This window comes from Canis lupus, chromosome 1 (genome assembly GCF_003254725.2).
Source record: "Canis lupus dingo isolate Sandy chromosome 1, ASM325472v2, whole genome shotgun sequence".
Lineage (NCBI taxonomy): Eukaryota > Metazoa > Chordata > Mammalia > Carnivora > Canidae > Canis > Canis lupus.
Genome location: NC_064243.1, coordinates 45,012,411 through 45,033,244, shown reverse-complemented (window position 1 = coordinate 45,033,244; position 20,834 = coordinate 45,012,411). Strand labels below are relative to the sequence as shown.

At 36.3% G+C, this 20,834-nt stretch overlaps 1 protein-coding gene across 1 annotated transcript in view; it reads left to right on the top strand.

Annotated features, from left to right (window-relative positions):
- Nucleotides 1-20,834, top strand: part of TFB1M (transcription factor B1, mitochondrial) — a 70,362-nt gene that overhangs the window by 28,962 nt on the left and 20,566 nt on the right. The window contains exon 5 of the mRNA XM_025422604.3: nt 7,387-7,506. Coding sequence (XP_025278389.1) covers nt 7,387-7,506 — 120 coding nt within the window. The remainder of the gene's footprint in view (nt 1-7,386; nt 7,507-20,834) is intronic.

Genomic DNA, 20,834 nt, shown 5'->3' with positions numbered 1-20,834 from the left:
TTCTTTTTCTGGCTCCTTTAAGTGTAAGGTAGATGTTTGAGATTTTTCTTATTTCTTGAGGTAGTCCTGTTTCTCTATAAGCTTTCTTCTTAGAACTGCTTTCGCTGCATCCCAGAGATTTTGGAATGTTGTATTTCCATTTTCATTTGTCTAAAGGTTTTTTGTTTTTTGTTTTTAAATTTTCTCTTTGCTTTCTTTATCGACCTATTGATTGTTTAGCAGTATGTTTTTTAGCTTCCACAGGTTTGCCTTTTTTCCAGGTTTTTTTTTTTTTTTAAGATTTTATTTATTTATTTGAGAGTGCTCTAGCACAAGCAGGGGTGGGGAGGGTAGGGGCAGAGGGAGAGAGAGTCTTAAGCAGACTCCTCCCTGAGCATGGAGCCCAATGTGGGCCTTGATCTCATGACCCTGAGATCTTGACCTGAGCCAAAATTGAGAGTCAGATGCTTAACTGACTGAGTTGTCCAAGTACCCCTCTGAAAGTTTTGGGTTTTTTTTTTTTTATTATTGTAATAGATTTTTTTTGGTCTAGTATCATTGTGGTTGGAAACTACTTGATAGGATTTCAGTCTTAAATTTATTGAGACTTGTTTTGTGGATCAACAAGTGATCTGTCTTGGAGAATATTCCATGTTCACTTGAAAAGAATGTATATTCTGTTTTATATAGAATATTCTATGTATATCTGTTAAGTCCATTTGGTCTAATGTATCATTCAGAGCCACTGTTTCCTTATTAATTTTCGTCTGGATGAAATATCAATTGATCTAAGAGAGGTATTAAAGTCCCCTACTATTACTGTATTACTCTTTGTGTCTGTTAGTATTTACTCTATATATTTATATATTTAGGTTGGGTGCATAGATATTTACAATTGTTCAACCCTGTTGGAATGGATCCCTTTATTACTAATGCCCTTCTTTGTATTTCCTTAGTCTTTTTATAAAGTCTATTTTATCCAATAATAAGTATTGCTACCTTTTTTCTTTCACTGTCATTTGCATGGAATATCTTCTATCCCTTCAATTTAAGTCTGATTGTTTCTTTTCTGTCTCTTGTAGGCAACATATAAATGGGTCTTATTTTTCTGTTTGTCACCCTGTATCTTTTGATTGGAGAATTTAGTCCATTCACATTTAAAGTAATTATTGATAGGTATGTGCATATTTTGATTTTATTAATTGTTTTCTGGTTTGTTTCTAGTTCTCTGTTTCTTCTCTTGCCCTCTTCCCTTCTGATTTGATGACTTTCTTCAGTACTGATCTTTTATTCCTTTCTCTTAATTTTTTATGAATCTATTATTTGGTTTGTGGTTATGAAGAGGTTGATATATATATAATAACCTATGTATGTAATCACCTCCTTAAGTTGATGGTTGCTTAAATTCGAAGATATTCTAAAAGCATTACTATTTTATCCCCCTGCCTATGTTTTATGTATTTGAGGTCATATTGTATATCTTTTTATGTTGTGTATTCCTAATTATTGTAGATAGAGTTGATTTGACTACTTTTGTCTTAATCTTCATACTAGCTTTATAAGGGATTGATCTACTACCTTTAATGTATAATATTTGGTTTTGCCAGTGAAATTTTGAAATTTTTTCTTTTTTGATTTTCTTCTAGTTATGATATTTTCTTTTTTGCTTAATTGAGAAATTCCTTATCTCACTTTTAATTTTGAATGATAATCTTTCTTGCTGGGTAGAGTATTTTCTTTCAGTGCTTTGAATATATCATGTCTTCTGGCCTTCAAATTTTCTGCTGAAAAATCAGCTCTTATGAATGTTTCCTCATGTATAACTAGTTGCTTTTCTCCTGCTGCTTTTAAGATTCTCTCTTTGTCTTTAATTTTTGAGATTTTAATAATTAATGTATTTCCATATGGACCTCTTTGGGTTATCTTGTTCAGGAGAATCTGTGCTTCCTGGACCTGGATATCTGTTTTCTTTCCCCAATTAGGTAATTTTTTCGGTTGTTATTTCCTAAAATTAAGTTTTCTGCCTCCTCTTTTTGTGTTATCATATCATAAAGGATATGAATGTTAGTATGCTTGATGTTGTCCATGTGGTCCCTTAACTTATGCTCATTTTTTTCATTCTTTTTTCTTTTTTGCTGTTTAACTTGAATGATTTCCACTGCCCTATCCTCCAGATCACTGATCTGTTCTTTTGCATCCTTTGATCAGCTGTTGATTCCCTCTCTTGTGTTTTTCATTTCTGTTATTGTATTCTTCAGCTCTGATTTTATTCTTTTTTATATTTTTTATCTCTGTTGAAATCTCGGCTGTGTTCATCTACTCCTCTCCCAAGTTTGGTGAGCATCTTTATAACCATTACTTTGAATTCTTTAATAGGTATATTGCTTATCTCTTTTTCACTTAGTTCTTTTCCGAGGTTTTGTCTTGTTCATTTGTTTAGAACCTATTCCTGTGTCTGCTTATTTTGTCTGACTCCCTGTATTTGTTTCTATATATATATGATAGGTTAGGTCAGCAGTGATTTCTGGCATTGAAGGTAGTGGCATTGTGTGGAATGTGTGCTGTGGGGCCTAGAAATGTGGTCACCAGTACCAGGTACTTTAGGGATGTCCCCCGTGTTGGCTCTATGCACCCTTGTATGACTGGGCCATGACTTCAGTAGGTGGACTGGTGGGCAGGGGTGTCCCCTCCTTACTTCCCTAGCAGGAGTTGCTTTTAGGGTCAACAGTGTCCACCAAGGGTATCTGCCAGGGATGCAGGATAGGAGCCAAGGAATGCCTACCAGGAAGGCGAGTTTGACAAGGCAGGTCTGCAGGGGAACACTGGTGTAGAACAGGCACCGCTAGCTAGGTGTATGGGTAGTGTCAGACTGGTGCCCACCAGTATCAGATTTATTTAGGCTGACAGAGAGCAAGAAGAATATGCCTGTCAGCATTTCCATTCTTGGATAAAGTTCTTATAGAACCCTGCCCCTTTGGCATGCTCCCTAAAATTAGTTAGTAAACTCCTTTATTTAGGGCCCAGGTACTTTTCAAACTGCTGCCTCTCTGGTAGAGTGAGCAAGTAAGATTGTGTGTGGTTCCTTTAAGCATGGAGTCTGTTTCCTTTAGCCCTCCAATTCTCTTGAAGTTAAGCCTAGCTGATTTTCAAAAACAAGTTATGAGAGTTTATCTTTCTGTGAAGATCCCCAGGGTGGGAGATGCCTAGTGTGGGACTGTAACCTCTCACTTTTCAGGAAGGACATTTTTACCTGTGATACCCCTCCCACTTTTGGGTCTCAGTTCCAGGGTTTGGTTCCTGACCTGACCACATCTCTATCCCATTTTCCCTTCTTGATGTGGTTTTGTCTTTATCCTTATAGTTGTCTAAGAGCTGTTCTGTGAGTCTTCAGGTCATTCTTAGGGAGAGTTGCTTTAAATAGAGCTGTAGCTGTTGTGTGTGCATGAGAGGAAGTGAGCTCAGGATCCTCCTATTTGGCCATATTCTCACCTTCTGCCTGTCTGAAGATATTTTCGGTTGTCACAACTAGGAGATGCTCTTGGTGTTAAGTGGATAGAAGTTAGGGATGCTGGTAAACATCCTTCAGTATGCAAGATAGGCCCCCACAATAGAAAATTACCCCACGTTTACTACCCCAAAATGTCTGTAATGCCAAGGATAGGAAACTTTTATTAGAGTATTATCCATAAAATCTTTTTCTTAGCAGTCTTAGAATTTTCTGTCAAAAATGTAGGACTCTTTTGTGTTTGTTAGGAACCCTAAGGCATTACCACTTTCCAAAGGTCAGTGTCTTTTACTGCTCATGAATCTGTTAACTCTCTTCTGTATGTTTGAGTTGAGCCCATTTTAATAGTTTTCTTTGTTGTTTTCTCAGCCTTTTGATTTGTCCTTGTACTTTTATTTTCTCAGATAACATGATTATTATGGTATTCTGTTCTTGAGTAACACAATTGAGATGCAAAACACCATGTACTTGAATTCTTTTGGGGAAAAATGCAGTGGAACAGAGGCTTAAGAGATGGAATAATATTTTTAGTGACTCAGAATGTCAGTTGTGGTTATTAATAATAGTGTTGCTTCAGCTCCACCATATGCAATTATTTTTCTTTAACCATAAAAAGTGTTGATTTTAGTTAAATTTTAGTATGAATATTGAGAAGAGTTTATATTCGGTCTATAATTTCTGGAATGCTTTAGAAGCATGGTTAACACTTGTCCTCTGACCAGTTTTCATAATTTCTGGAGTGCTTTAGAAGCATGGTTAACACTCGTCCTCTAACCAGTTTTCACATTTTGCAAGTGAAAATAGCAGCACTTTCTTATATACCCTATTTGCTCTTGACACTCATATTTGTAATTTTATATTTCACAGATAGCACTTTTTTACCACTCACTTTATTTGGCTTTGTGAATTATAGAACAGAAGTAAATGAGCATGATCCTCTTCTCTTTAGGTCTGCAGGGTCTAAATAGAAGAATTCAGCTCACACACATTAAAGAACATATAGACAGTATAAAGTTACAGCTCATAAAGTAGAATCAGACTGTGTAGCAGTAAGTGAGACCTTAACAAATCTCCTCTAACCTCATTTTATAGATGATGAAACTGAGGCTCAGAGTAGTTTAATGTCTTCCAGAAGGTCATGGAGCTAGTTACAAGGAAGGCTGAACTTGAAAGCAGGTTGTATGTTTTCCGGTGAAGTCATGACCAAGTTCTCCGTGTGACTGGACCTGTGGTCTTTTCTTTGGGTCCAGGATTAGCCTGTTTATGTCCTCCCATCTTCAGGGGACCCTGGCTATTTAATGGTCACATCCCTAAAAGAGAGGGAGTCACCTCGCCAATAATTACATAGTTTTCATTGTCCCTGATATTTGGCTGTGTAGCTTCTTAGGAATAAGCCTAATATTTTTACTTAAAATTATTTTAGATAAATAAGGAGGAAAATCATACTGTCCTTGTGAAGTCTTTGACCCCCTTGTTTTTCTTCTACTTAGAATGCTTTTAAAATTTCAAGGGTTAGAGGTTGCCTTTTACTGAAAAATTAACTGGTTTGGTGTCCTGGCCTTTTGTTGTTTGTTAAAATCTTCTATCTTGTAATGGAGTTTGAATTTTCATAGCTTTATGGATAGCATATCTATCACACAAATATTAACTTATATTTGAATGATTGATGAACCATTTTAACTTCTGTGCTAGTTTTAAATGAAGGCTTTTACGGAGCCTTCTGTTCTGTGGCTTGAATTTTTCCATAACAAATTTGGGACAGGTTTGTGTGCTGCTTTCTTCTAAATTCAGATACATGATTCACATGTTACATTTCCTCAACCTAAGTGTATGTGCTGCAAAGTTTGGATGGGTCAGGCTTCCCTGGGCAGGAGTGGATGCCTACTGCTCTAAGTGAAATAGACTTAAACATGTCTTTATGTGCAAAGTATTTACCCTCCATGGCTGACTAGTTTGCTTTCCAGTTATTTCCAGTGATTTTTAAAATTTTGTTGAATTCATCAGTGAAAACACCTTTGAAATGTAAAATATTGAAAGAGAATTTAGCATGAAGTAATGATTTTTAAGGGGAGACATTCTTTTGGTTTACTTTATTATTTTATTATTTAAAAAAGATTGTATTTATTTATTCAAGAGAGACACAGAGAAAGAGAGAGAGAGAGAGAGGCAGAGACACAGGCAGAGGGAGAAGAAGGCTCTATGCAGGGAGCCTAATGCAAGACTCAGTCCCAGGACTCCAGGATCACGCCCTGGGCCGAAGGCAGGCGCTAAACTGCTGAGTCACCCAGGGATCCCCCATTCTTTTGGTTTATATTTTAATTTTGTGATTATGTTCATGCTGGATTTTAATTTTGCACAACTGCTTTGAAGTGTGCCGTTATACAATACACTTTGAATTTTTTACCTTTATGCCAATGGTACAGTTAAGCTCCAAAAGAAATTTATAAGGAGCTAGAAATATTTTTTAGCATTTGATCCATAAGTTTATTCATTAAAAATGTGCTTCTAGTGTTTATCTTTGACATTTTCTTGAGAATATATACATTTCTTGGTTATACAGTTCAGTAAGGAAGAACTTACTTTGTCATTTATACTAAAGCAACTCATCACTTCTCTTGAATTCAGCCTCCCAGTAACTTCAAATGTCTAAATATAGACAAGAGCCAGGTAATTTGAAAAGATGAAGGGGAGGAATGGCTTCTGAGTAACAAAATAGATGCTACACAGTTACAACTTTGCCCATAGGAAATTTTCTAAGCATCTCAGTTTAAAACCTATTTTTTTCATCTTAAGGCAAAGCTCTTACAAGCCAAATTATGTGGTTTTCATGCCCACAGCAGGTTAGAAGTAGCAAATAATGGGGAATTTTAGGGATTTTCACATGACAGTGAAGCAGGAAAGAAAAAACGTAATGCAGTAAACACAACTCAAAAAGCATCACATCTTTGTTTAGTGGGAAGGCACACTGGCAGCATACCCAACTCCAGGATTAATCCAGTAACCATTGGTGTTTGCAATGTTGACCCTGTATCATTTAGAAGAGGTTTAGAATATACAGTGAACTCTAAGAACACAAAGAAACAGGATACATTTTTTAAAAATCAGTGCACCTAATTTATTTTAATCCACCACCCAACTTTGTCCAGTCTTAACATATTGCCATATTTTTCATGTCTTTTTTTAAGACCTAAAATGTTGTAGGTATGCAGGGAACCCCCTTCTGTCCCCTTTCTTTCTCTCCTATGAGTTTACTCTCTTAAAATTGATATTCATTCCCATGCATATGTAGATATACACACACACAAACACACACACAGACACACAGAGGAAGCCATAAAAAGTAATGCTTTGAAGTTTTTTATTTTTTTTTATTTTTTAAAGATTTTATTTATTTATTCATGAGAGACAAAGAGAGAGAGAGAGAGGCAGAGACACGGGCAGAGGGAGAAGCAGGCTCCATGCAAGGAGCCCGACGTGGGACTCCATCCCTGGTCTCCACGATCATGCCCTGGGCCGAAGGCAGGCGCTAAACCACTGAGCCACCCAGGGATCCCCCGAAGTATTTATATAAGTGGAATCATGCTCTACATATTTTCTGTCACTTGATTATTTTGTATTTTGGGATCTGTGTTGGTAACACCATTTACTTACTCATTCCTGTTGATGGCCTTTATGTTTTCCACCTTTTCTGATGCTATGCATGCATTCACACTTCTTAGGTGACTTCAATTGATATGGAGGAAAATGTTCCCGGTGTTATCTATGTATCATGTGTCAGATAGCCTATGATTTTAAAATTTGTCTCAAAACTCCATCTAGTATCCATAGATAATAGGATGTTGGCTGCATTCCACCTTATCAGACTGGATTGTTTGCTAAAATTCCTTTTTCTCCTTCTGTAGAGACTGACAGCCAATACAGGAAGCAAACAGCGTAGTCGCCTTTCTATTATGGCCCAGTACCTCTGCAATGTTCAGCACATCTTGACAATTCCTGGTCAGGCTTTTGTCCCTAAACCAGAGGTAAGTTTCTGTTTATTTGTATATCTTTGTTCATCTGAGGATGTGTTATAGGAAATTATCTCTAGAATTTGGTTGTGATTTGTATACAAGCTGTACTTTTTCTTTTTCTCCAGAATAAAAAAAACTGCACTGTGTGAATTGTTCTTGTCCTAATTTTTCTCCCCTTCATAGTGACCAAATGTCTAGGTTTATCCGTGTTACTGTAGTAGTGGTGGAGTGTTACTGTTATCCGTGTTACTGTAGTAGTGGTTATTGTCACCTTGTACTCTTAAAGGTTTTCCAGTATGTAAGATAAATTATATAGTCCCCTAATCCTCAAAAAAAGAAATCAGTATTTATTTTGTGATTTCTGCAATCAGGTTACATCAAATATTTTTTATTGTGAATTTTTCCATCTCTTTTTTTAATTGAAGTAGTTTAACATCCAGTGTTATGTTTCAGGTATGCAACATATTGATTCAGCAGTTTTTATACATTACTCAGTGCTCACACAATAAGTAAAGTCACCATCTGTCATCATACAATGTTATTACGGTATTATTGAGTATAGTCCCTATGCTGTACTTCTCATCTTCATGACTTTTTTTATAATTAGGAATTTGTACCTCTTAATCTTATTTATTTTACCCATCTTCCCTCCCACTTTCCCCCTGGCAACCTTTGTCCTCTGTAGTTAAGTCTGACTTTAGGTTTGTTTCTTTGTGTCTTGCTTGTTCATTTATGTTTTAGATCCATATATAATTGAAATCTTGGTATTTGTCTTTCTTTGTTTGACATATTTCACTTAGCATATGCACTCTAGGTCCCTCCATGTTATCACAGAAGGCAAGATCTAATTCTTTTTTTATGGCTGAGTAATATTCCTGTGTGTGTGTGTTATACATACATACATGCATACATACCACATCTTCTTTATTCATTTATCTATCCATGGACACTTCGACTGCTTCCATATCTTGGCTGTTGCAAATCATGCTGCTCTAAACAGGGGTGCGTATATCTTTTCAAATTAGTGTTTTTGTGTTTTTGGGTAAATACCCAGTACTGGGATTACTAGATTGTATGGTATTCCTATTTTTAATTTTTTGATAAATGCCCAAGCTGTTTTCCACAGTGGTTGCATCAGTTTACATTTCTACCAGCAGTGATAAGGGTTCCTTATTCTCCACATCCTCACCAACATTTGTTGTTTCATGTCTTTTTGGTTCTAGCCGTTCTGACAGATAATATCTTATTGTGGTTTTGATTTGCATTTTCTTGATGAATAGGAATCTTGAGCATCTTTTCATGTGTCTCTTGGCCATCTGTATGTTTTCTTTGAAAAACTTCTGCTAATTTTTTATTTGAATTGTTCCTTTGGTGTTGAGTTGTGTAAGTTCTTTATATAACTTAGATATTAATCCCTTATCAGATATATTATTTGCAAATACCTTCCCCCAATTCAGTAGGTTGCCTTTTTGTTTTGTTGATGGTTTCCTTTGTTGTGTAAAAGCTTTTAATTTTGGTATAGTCCCAATAGTTTATTTTTGCTTTTGTTTCCCTTTGCCTCTGGAGACATATCTAGAAAAATGTTGCTATGGCAATGTTAAAGATATTACTGCCTATGTTACCTTCTAGGGGTTTTATGGTTTTGGTCTCACATTTAGGTCTTTAATCCATTTTAAGTTTATTTTTGCATATGGTGAAATAAAGTTGTTGAGTTTAATTCTTCTGCATGTAGCTGTCTGGTTTTTCCAGTACCATTTGTTGAAGAGACAGTCTATTCCCCATTGTATATTCTTGCCTCCTTTGTCAAAGATGAATTGAGTGTATATTTGTGGATTTCTGGGTTCTCTGTTCTGTTGATCTACGTTTCTTTTTTTATGCCAGTACCTTACTGTTTTGATTGTTGTAGTTTTGGTAGTATGTCTTGAAATCTGGGATTGTGATACCTCCAGCTTTGTTCTTCTTTCTCAAGATTGTGTTGGCTATTTGGGGTCTTTTGTGGTTCCATATAGGTTTTAATATTATTTAGTCTAGTTCTATGAAACTTGCTGTTGGTATTTTGATAGGGATTGCATTGAATCTGTAGATTACTTTGGGTAGTATGGGGCTTTTAACAGTGTTGGTTCTTCCCATCGATGAACATAGAATCTTTCTATTTGTGTCATCTTCAATTTCTTTCATCAGTCTTTTATAGTTTTCAGAATACAGGTGGTCACTTCCTTGTTAAATTTATTCCTAGATATTTTATACTCTCTGGTACAATTATAAATGGGATTGGTTTCTTAATTTTTTTCTGCTACTTTGGTATTAGTGTAAAGCAATACAATAGATTTCTGTATATTAATTTGGTATCCTGCTACTTTACTGAATTATTTATCAGTTCTAATAGTCTTTTGGTGGAGCCTTTAGGTTTTTCCATATATAATAACATGTCATCTGCAAATAGTGACAGTTTTACTTTTTCACATCAATTTGGATGTCTTTTTTTTTTAAGATTTTATTTATTTATTCATGAGAGACACAGAGAGAGAGAGAGAGGCAGAGACACAGGCAAAGGGAGAGAAGCAGGCTCCATGCAGGGAGCCTGACCCGGAACTCGATCCTGGGACTCCAGGATCACGCCCTGGGCCAAAGGCAGGTACTAAACTGCTGAGCCACCCAGGGATCCCCAATTTGGATGTCTTTTATTTCTTGTCTGATTGCTGTACCTAGGACTTCTAGTACTATGTTGAATAAAAGTGGTAAGGGTGGGCATTCTTGTGTTGTTTCTGATCTTAGAGGAAAAGCTCTCAGTTTTCACCATCAAGGATGATGTTAGCTGTAAGTTTTTCATATACAGTCTTTATTATGTTGAGGTATGTTTCCTTTAAGACCACTTTGTTGAGAGTTTTTATCATGAATGCATATATTTTGTCCAATGCTTTTCCTGCAAATATTGAAATGATCATATGGTTATCCTTTCTCCTATTAATGTGATGTATCACACTAACTTGCAAATATTGAACTACCCTTGCCATTTCTGGAATAAATCCTACTTGATTGTGGTGAATGGTTTTTAAATATATTGTTGAGTTTGGTTTGTTTATATTTTGTGAGGATTTTTGTATCTTTGTTCATCAGAGATATAGCCTGTAGTTTTCTTTTTTTGTAGTGTCTTTGATTGGTTTTTGTATGAGGGTAATGTTGCCCTTGTAGAATGAATTTGGAAATTTTCATTACTCTTCTATGTTTTGGAATGGTTTAGAAAGTATTAACTGTCCTTGAAATGTTTGGTAGAATTTACTTGTAAAGCCATCTTGTCCTCGACTTCTGTTGTTGGGTTTCTATTTTATTTTATTTTATTTTATTTTATTTTATTTTATTTTATTTTATTTTATTTATTTGTTTGTTTTTGTTGTTGTTGAGTTTTTTGATTACTGATTTGATTGTGTTACTAATAGTCTGTCCGAATTTTTGTATTTCTTCCTGATTCAGTTTTGGAAGATTATGTTTTCTAGGAATTCATCCGTTTCTAAGTTGTCCAGTTTGTTGGCATATAATTTTTTGCAGTATTCTCTTGTAATCTTTTATATTTCTGTGGTATTATTTTTTCCCTCCATTTCTGATTTTGAGTCCTTTTTTTCTTGAATCTGGTTTATCAATTTTATCTTTTCAAAGAATCAGCTTTTGTTTTTGTTGGTTTTTCTTTTTTAACCTCTATTCATTTCTGCTCTGAGTTTTACGGTTTCCTTCCTTCTGCGAGCTTTGGGCTTTGTTCTGCTTTTTCTGTTTTAGGTTGTATGGCTAGTTTGGTTTTTTGAGATTTTACTTGTTTCTTGAAGTAGGCCTATGTTGCTATAATCCACTCTTAGTACTGCTTTTGCTGCATCCCAAAGATTTTGAACTAATGTGTTTTCATTCTCATTTGTTTCATGTATTTTTTTTCTCTTTGATTTCTTGGTTAACTCACTCATTGTTGAATAGCCTGTTGTTTAGCCTCCATATATTTGTGTTCTTTCCACATATTTTACTATAATTGACTTCTAGTTTTATACTATTGTGGTTAGAAAAGATGTTCACTATGATTTGTCTTAAATTTATTGAGATTTTTTTTGTGGCCCAACATATGATCTGTCTTGAAGAATGTTTCATGTGTACTTGAAAATAATGTGTATTTTGCTATTTTGGGATGAAATGTTTGTGGATGGAATATATCTATCTGTAAGGCTCTCTGATCTGTGTGTTACTCAGAGGCACAATTTCCTTGTTGGTTTTCTTTCTGGATGATGTATCCATTTATGTAAGTCAGGTGGTAAAGTCCCTTGCTATTATAGTATTATAGTCAGTTTCTCCCTTTTTGTCTGTTAATAATTGCTTTATGCATTTGGGTGCTCCTATGTTGGGTGCATGGCTATTTATAATCACTAAATCCTTTTGTTGGATTTTTCCATTTATCATTATGTAGTGCTCCTCTTTGTCTTTTGTTAGAGAAAAAAACTTTGTTTTACAAAGTCGTTTTTGTCTGATAGAAGTATTGCTACCCTACCCTGAGACATTTATCTTTCACTTCCATTTGCATGGTATATGTTTTATAGCCCTTTACATGTAGTCTGTATATGTCTTTAGATCTGAAGTGAGTCTCTCTTAGGCAACATATAGTTGGATTTTTTTTAATCCATTCAATCCCCCGATGTCTTGATTAGAGGATTTAGTCCATATACATTTAAAGTAATTATTGATAGGTATGTACTTATTGCCATTTTGTTCATTGTTTTCTAGTGCTTTTTTTCATAGTTCTCTATTCTCTATTGCCCTCTTCTCGTGGTTTGATGGCTTTCTTCATTGTTATGCTTGAATTTCTTTGCTTTATTTTTCTTGTGTCTCTTATAGGTTTTTGGTTTGTGGTTACCAATAGACATGTATATCTTATATGTATAGCAGTCTGTATTAAGTTGATGGTTGCTTAAGTTTGAAAACATTCTATAAGTACTAAATTTTTACTCCCCCCTCTGTATTTTATGTATATGATATAATATTTTGCGTCTTTTTATTTTGTAAAAAGTGAAATCCCTTGGCTGAGTTTTGTAGATATAATTGATTTTACTACTTTTGTGGGTTTTTTTTTAACTACTTTTATGTTTTAACCTCCATACTGGCTTTATTAATAAGTGATTTAATCTACTGGATTTATTAGAAGTTTGCTTTTATCTGGGAATTTTTTTCCTTTCATAATTTTCTTCTAGTTATGACCTTTTCTTTCCACTCAAGTCACTTTAACACTCTTGTAAGTCTGTTTCGGTGGTAATGATCTTCTTTAGCATTTGTTTGTCTAGGAAACTCTTTATCTCACCTTCAGTTCTGAATAGTAACCCTTCTGGATAGAGTAGTCCTGATTGCAATTGTTCTTCCATTTTCAGCACTTTGAATATATCTTGCTACTCCCTCTGGCCTACAAAGTTTTTGCTGAAAAATCAGCTGATAGGCTTTTGGGGTTTCCCTTGTATGTAACTGTTTCTTTTTTGTGCTTTTAACATTCTCTTATTATTATTATTTTTTTACACTTTAATTATTATATGCCTTGGTGTGGATCTCCTTGGGTTAATCTTATTAGGAGCTTTCTGTGCTTTCTGGATTTAGATGTCTCTCTTCCCAGATTAAGTAAGGTTTCAGCTATTATTTTTTCACAAATTTTCTTCCTTTTTATATTTTCTCCATAGGATCCATATAATGCAAATATTATTACACTTGATGTAATACCTATTCTCATTTTTTATCCTTTCTTTTTGCTGTTCAGCGTAGTGCTTTCCATTACTCTGTCTTCCAGATCACCAATCTATAATTCTCTCTGAAATCTGCTGTTGATTCCCTCTATTGTGTCTTTTTATTTTCAGTTATTGAGTTCTCCATCTCTGACTGGTTCTGCTTTATATTTTATCTTTCTTTGCTGCAGTTCTGACTGGGTTCATCCATTCTTTTCTCAAGTCCAATATCTTTATGACCATTCCTTTTATTTTTTATCAGGCATTCTACTTATCTTCATTTTGTTTAGCTCTTCTGCTGTGATTTTTGTCCATTCTTTCATTTGAGACATATTCCTGTCTCTTCATTTTTGTCTAGTTTTCTCTTTGTTTCTGTGGATTAGGGAGGTCAGTCAAATCTCATGGTCTTAAGAATAATGGCCTTGTGTAGAAGTCATATGGTGCCTCCTGGTCACTAGAGCAGGTGCTCGAGGGAGGTTTCCTGTATGGACTGCATATGCCATGCTGTTGTGGCTGAGCCATGTCTGTCTTCAGCCCAGTCAGCTGTAGTGATCCACTTTGCATGCTGTGGGTGCACTGGATGGGGTTCAGTCCTTGCATTGTCAAGGGGTCTCTCTGAAGACTACATGGGCTTGTAGGTGGGCAAGATCAGTAGTCATACTAGGCATTTGCAGTCAGCCTCTGCCACAGCTGTGGGCATGCTGAGTGGTAGGACTTTGTCCCTATGTAGCCAGCTAAAAGTCTCAACTACTAGAACTGGACATAATGCTGTGTGGGGTTATCTCTCCCTCTGCCAGGGCAGAAGTCAGTGTGGAGTGGTCCCACTACCTGCCAGGGCTGTTTGCTGTGTGTCATAGGGCAAGAGTCACTTGGGAGGGATGACTGCCAGGGCAGCCAGGTTAGATGGGGCCAGTCTGCCAGATGAACAGGGGGGAGAAGCATGCAATGCTAGCTAGACAGGTGAACAGTATCAATGCTGTTTTCCACAAATGGCCAGCTATCTAGGCTGAGAGAGAGAAAGAGAAGTGTTGTCTGCCAGCACTTTTGTTCTCAGAGAGTCTTCTGAAGATCCTTGTCCCACTTGTGAACATTTTGAGATTAGTAAGTAAGTCTCCTTCATGTGTACCATAGGCACTTTTCAAATTGCTGGTTTTGTGCTGTGTTTTGGGTGGAGTTATTTATTACACTGGCTTTTTAAGAGTGGGTACTTCGTTTCTTATGCCCTCTTACTTTCCTGAAGTTAATCCCACTGATTTTTATTTATTTTTATTTTTTATTTTTTCCCACTGATTTTTAAAGTACCCTAAATTAAGCCTCACTAGTTTTCAAAGCCAGATACAATAGGTACTTGGCTTCCCAGTGCCTGGGGTGCCTGGTGTCTGGTCTGATCCTCTGGCTTCTCTGTGCTTGTGTTGTCCCTCTCGTTGTGGTTAGTCTCCCTCGGGATTTGGTTCCCAGCTGTATCTCTGATCCTCCCTCCCTTTCCAGTGTTGCATCCTGTCTGTGATTCACTGGAAGCTCTGTTCTGCTGGTTTTCTGGTCATTTCTAGAGTTAGTTGCACTGATGTAGCTATTATCTTCCTGTGTCCATGGAATGAGGTGAGCTCAGGATCTTCCTCCTCTACTGTCTTCTTCCTGTCCTCCTTTTTCCACTTTTTTGAAAGACCCTATTTTGGCAGTGTTACTTGTGATTAATCATCTGTGGAAAATAATTGGATATTAAACTAGGTTGTTAATATTATGTGCTAATTACAGAAGCATGTTAATTACAAAGTTTCTCTGCCCAAAATAAAAGTGGTGTCTATTTTAGTAAAACTACTACTACTGGATGAGTCACTACAGGACATGTATTATAAAATTCCATCTTTTTTGTCAAATGTGTATTGAGCAGCTACGGCATGTAAAGGCCCAGGGTAGGCAAAGCTAGGCGGGGTGGCTGATGGGGTAAGGTGGGGAAGTTGGGGGTCATCCCAGTCAGACATGGAGTCTGCCTTCAGGGAGTTTATAACTGATGAGGAACAGATTTCTCCTTGCTTGGTGAAACTCTTGTAAAGTTTCCCTTATGTCATTTGAGATATATTAAGGAAAGTAGATAGTATGTAAAAAAATTGTATTATTTAGATTTAGATATAGATTATATATTTAGAATGGGGCCCCAAACAATAAAGTTAGACCTATATGTACATCTTAAAGCACGGTCTGGGAAGTCCCCATCTGCTACCACCTTCCATTACCTCTGCCATGTTGTCTACCACATCTAGCTGAGCTTTTGGGTGACTGAAGGAATTCAGTTCATCTTCCACTTACAGAACAGAGTGTTTTCAACTTTTTCTAAGTCTGGCTCAGAGAACTCATTCTCAGTACCACCTACCTTTAGTATTTCAAGGTCTCAGACATTATAAATGACTTCTTCCAAAATAATAGATCCTATTAGATCCTAGACAGAATTCGGTGACTGGAGATATCTTTTAGGTCATCATCAGATTTAACATATTTGTGCTTTCAGGTATTTTCTGTCCTAGAACAGGTGGCCATTGTAATGAAGAAAATCAGTCAACCATATAGTTTTCTTTCTTCTTATAACGCACGTGTGTGTGTATATAGCATTTTGAATAGTGTCAGATCCAAATATATCAGAAACCAAGATCTTTACTTTTAGGCATTTATAGTTAGGGTTATTACCATAACCCCAGAGTCTTTTTTTTTTTCTAATTTTTATTTATTTATGATAGTCACAGAGAGAGAGAGAGAGAGAGAGGCAGAGACATAGGCAGAGGGAGAAGCAGGCTCCATGCACCGGGAGCCCGACGTGGGATCCGATCCTGAGTCTCCAGGATCGCGCCCTGGGCCAAAGGCAGGCACTAAACTGCTGCGCCACCCAGGGATCCCTAACCCAGAGTCTTTAAGCTGTTTAAATTTTACCAAAGACTTCTTAAAGAGGATTTTAGACTATTTTTAATGGACTGTTTTTCATTGATTTCATTATAGTTGAGGGCATTTGATTGTGTTTAGAGGTTGTTACCAACCTTGTCTTTGATCTTGGGGAAGATACACATGTAGTTAGTTGATTAAATGTTTCTTCCTTTAGGATTAAGGCCCTATGAAAATATTTAGAAAAAAACTAGCCGTATTTTTGGTTCACTTTATTGAGGGATGTTTGCTTTTTGGCAAATTAAACATTCACAGCAATTTTGTTTATATGCTTTTCATCATATTATAAATATTACATGCAGGGAGTTTATTTGTAATCTAGTAAAGCAGTTGTCAAGGAGGAGAAAGAATGAATTATGATAAAGCAAAACAGTAAATCAAATGATTAAATATTGGTTCTAAAAGAATTCTCGGGACACCTGAGTGGCTCAGCGGTTGGGTGTCTGCCTTCAGCTCAGGGCATAATCCCAGGATCCAGGATCGAGTCCCACACTGGGCTCCTTGCAGGAAGCCTGCTTCTTCCTCTGCCTGTGTCTCTGCCTCTCTCTCTGTGGCTCTCATGAATAAATAAATAAAATCTTTTAAAAAATAAATAAAAATACATAAAAGAATTCTCTGCTGCTCTGAAGTAGTTTTACCATTATAGAGCAGAGCAGGAATACTCTGAGGAAAGCCAGAAAATATTTGACTGATAGTTGTATTGAGCAAATTTTTTAAATTTTTATTTTCTTAAGTAAGAAAGGGGAAGAATTTTATAGAGAATATAAAATAACAATATAAGGCTGTCCCTTTGGCTAAACCTTTCTATACACAAGAAGAGAAAGTTATAAACACAGCTAACTACAACACAAGTAGAATATGCTAAGTGCTAAAATAGAAGTACAGGCAGGTTCGTTGGGGAATTGAGAGAAGGAGGTTAATTCTCTATCAATACTGAAAAAAATTTACTAAAATTCAGTATTCTCAACCAACCCTGAGAATTAGATATGAGAACTTTTGTGGTATTTCAAGAAGAACTTATTTATAACCACCTTGGATTTTTTTCCTATGAGAATCTGTAATCCACTGTTTATTGGTCTTTAGACTAACTTACAATCAAGCTTTAATAACAGAACTTTTACTTCCAGGAAACTGTAACAATCCTGTTTTGGCTACTTGACCTAAATTATTACTTAACTTGTTACTTTCATTAACTTCTCTAGTACTGTCCCCAAAATTTGAACCCCAAATTCTTTTCTATCTACGGAAAATGCAACCTCTTAGAGTCATAAAATTAGACTAATTGGCTTACTCTATGTGTCTTAATCTCCTAGAGTTTGTAGTATATAGAATTTAAGTTAGAATTTTAAAATTGTGTATTTCCTTTTCACTTTTGAGTTAATAAAATGATTTTACCAATGACAAGACAAAATATTTCTTTTGCAGTGCATATTCATGACTAAAAAATCCTTCCATGAAAAATAAAACTTGTTTCAAGCTGACATGTTTATACCCCTGAGAATCCACATATTTCTGGGATTCTGCAGTAATTTTTTAAGCTGATCTTCACATTAGTCATGTTTGAGAACTACTAAGCTATTAGCTAAAACCTCAAAATTCTGTGTCATTTTTTTCTTTAAAAATTATGGTCATGGGGCTCATAACCTAACACACTTCCAACAGGGGTGTCTGGGTAGCTCAGCTGGTTAAGCATCCAACTTGGCTTGGGCTCAGGTCATGCTCTCAGGGTCATTATCTCAGGGTTGTGAGATTGAGCCCCACATTGGGCTCTGAAACTCTCTCTCCCTCTGCCACTCCCCACCTCACACTCTTTGTCTCTCTCTCTCAAATAAAATAAATATTTAACATACTTCCACCAGAATGGATAGGCTTTAGGTCTAACCACTATACTCAGACGTAGTAGGGAAGTCACTTTAAAATGAGAATTTCAACTGGCTCTTTTGATTAGCATAATAGAAGCAGCATACTTTAGTAGAAAAACTAGAAGTATTTCAAAGGAAGCTAGATCTACTGGAATTCGAATGTTCTTAGTTATTAGAACTTGGTCAGGTTAATAGACTGAACCTATCCCAAGTTGATACAATAATGTCATCCTTGAAGGATTGTTTTGAGAAATAGAGATAATCTGTGTGAAGTAATGTGAGTATCTCGCATTTGGAGGTGGTCAGTGGAATGTGGTAGTTATGATTATAAGCAAATATTTTATGGACTAAGTTGGTATATTCTGAAATAGCTGTATAGATTTTATTTTTTAAGACCTTTATATAGTTTATATCTAATTTTATGTATTAAGAGTACTGCATATGCAACAAGTCATCCATAAACATGGTACAGATTTAAAGCATATCGTCAGTACAATTTTAGATGAATTGATGACACACCCATGACATTATAAAGAAAAGGTCAGGACTTGAGGCATCCATGCCTGACCTTTGAGGATCACATTTCAGAAGCTTTTAACTATCCTTGCTGACAGCTATCGAGGCCTTGACTTCTTTTTTTTTAATTTTCTTTTTAAGATTTTATTGATTTATTCATGAGAGGCACAGAGACACAGAGATATAGGCAGAGGGAGAAGCAGTCTTCCTGTGGGGAGTCTGATACGGGATTCGATCCCAGAACCCTGGGATCACGACCTGTACTGAAGGCAGATGCTCAACCATTGATCCACCTAGGTGCTCTAAGGCCTTGACTTCTATGTGAAATAATCTTGATCTTAGTAAAATGGGTGGATCCACATAAGAAAACTATTTTTCGTGCCTTTGTGTTTTTCAAAATCTGATATTAAGGTTCATATTTTTGTTGTATGTTATCTTGTATTTGAGAATCCTTTGGCCATAAGGTCAGAAGACTTAAGTTCTTCTGCTTAGCTAATACTCTTCTGTGTTAGGTCTGGTTTTGTGGAATCAGAGATTGAGGTATGAATTTTTAGGAAACTACTCTCAGAAGAGTAGTTGGGGTAAGGAGGGAGTGCCTAGGTAGCTCAGCCAGTTAAGTGTCTGCCTTCGGCTCAGGTCATGATTTCAGGATCCTGGGATCCAGCCCTGGATTAGACTCCCTGTTCAGCAGGGAGCCTGCTTCTCCCTCTCCCTCTCCCTGCCACTCCCCTGCTTGTGCACACATGTTCTCTCTCTCTGTCAAATAAATCTTTAAAAAAAAAAAAAAAAAAAAGTAGTATGGGAAACAGATTAAAGGAAGGGGGGAAAAGCTAAGCAGGGATATTTTTCTGCCTAGAGACTAGCTTCAGCCTGGTCCCACCAGATCAAAGGGTGGCGGGGAGAAGGGGAGCTCTGGGGCACAAATTATCCCACAGAGTCAGTCAGGGGAGCAGCCCTTGGCTCATGGCCACCTCCTAGGAGCAGCGGTGCCCTAACCTACCAAGGGAGGCAAATCCAGATCTGTGAGCCATTAGCACCTTGCACTCACAGCAGCTAGGGGATGGATGCACAGCCCAGTGAGAGTTTGGGCAAGGCACTACAGCAGCCTCTTGGGTGTCTGCCCATAGACAGAGCTGTCAGATTCTTTGTGTGACCTGTGCTTTGGCTGCCTGGAAGTTCTAGACTTGAGTTTCATATTTAATTCCTTTAGTAACTTCAACAAGGATTATTTAATTGCATTTTTTCTCTCTTCCTTCTCTTTGTAACTTTAGTCTTTCATTCTTATGGTTGTCTTTGCACTTACTATGCCAGGAATTTTATTGTAAGTAGCCTAAATTCTTTTTGAAAGTAGATGAGTCTAAAATAAAAATAAATGTGTAAACTAAAACCAATTTTATAAGTAGAAAAGTACCAGAGTCTTCCTTAAAAATCAAGTAAGTGTTGAATAGAAACAGGGTATTTACTATTAAAATTTATCGTAGTATGTAGTTATGTTTTAATAACTACTGCAGAATAAAATAAACAAGAAATACTATAAATCCAAGGAGGTGATACTTTTATATATGTATAAAGTACAATTAAGTGGATAAAAAAGTCATTGGAAATAATGAAGAGATATGCAACAGATTCTGCAAGATTATAGGCTAGGATACAAATCCTCAAAAGTCAGTAAAGTTAATTTATGCCGAAGCTATGGAGCTAAAAATATGGTAATAAAAGGAATGTAATGAGAAAACATTGAATCTAGAATTGAAGTTCTGTCTACATACCCCAGGCTGCTCCTACACATGTGTATGTCATGTGCTGACTGATTAACTCCTCCCCTGTCCATGTTGGGCAGGCATCACTGGGAGGACTTCTGAGGGCACTCCCTTCACGTTTACTCACACAACGAGTCCACTAGTTACCACTTTCTGACATCACTTACATTTCTCTTAAATCTATCCACTCTTAGGGTACCCAGTTTTCCTGACTTAGCTCATTGTCTACCTTTTTGCTGATTCTTTCTGTCAGATATATACATAAATATATATATTTATGTGTGTATATATACATATACACACATATCTGCTCCCTAAGTAAAGTAAAATAAGCATGATATTTTGGGGCTTTCTGGTGTTTTCTTCCTTTGGGTTGGTTTTGGTAACTTCTTATTTAAAAAAAAAAAAATGTTTAAATATATTCAGATAAATTAGACCAGGGTTTTTCAACCTTATCACTATTGATGTTTTCAACCAGAAAATTTTTTGTTGTCTGAGCTGGCCTGTGCATTGTAGGATATTTAACATCATTTCTG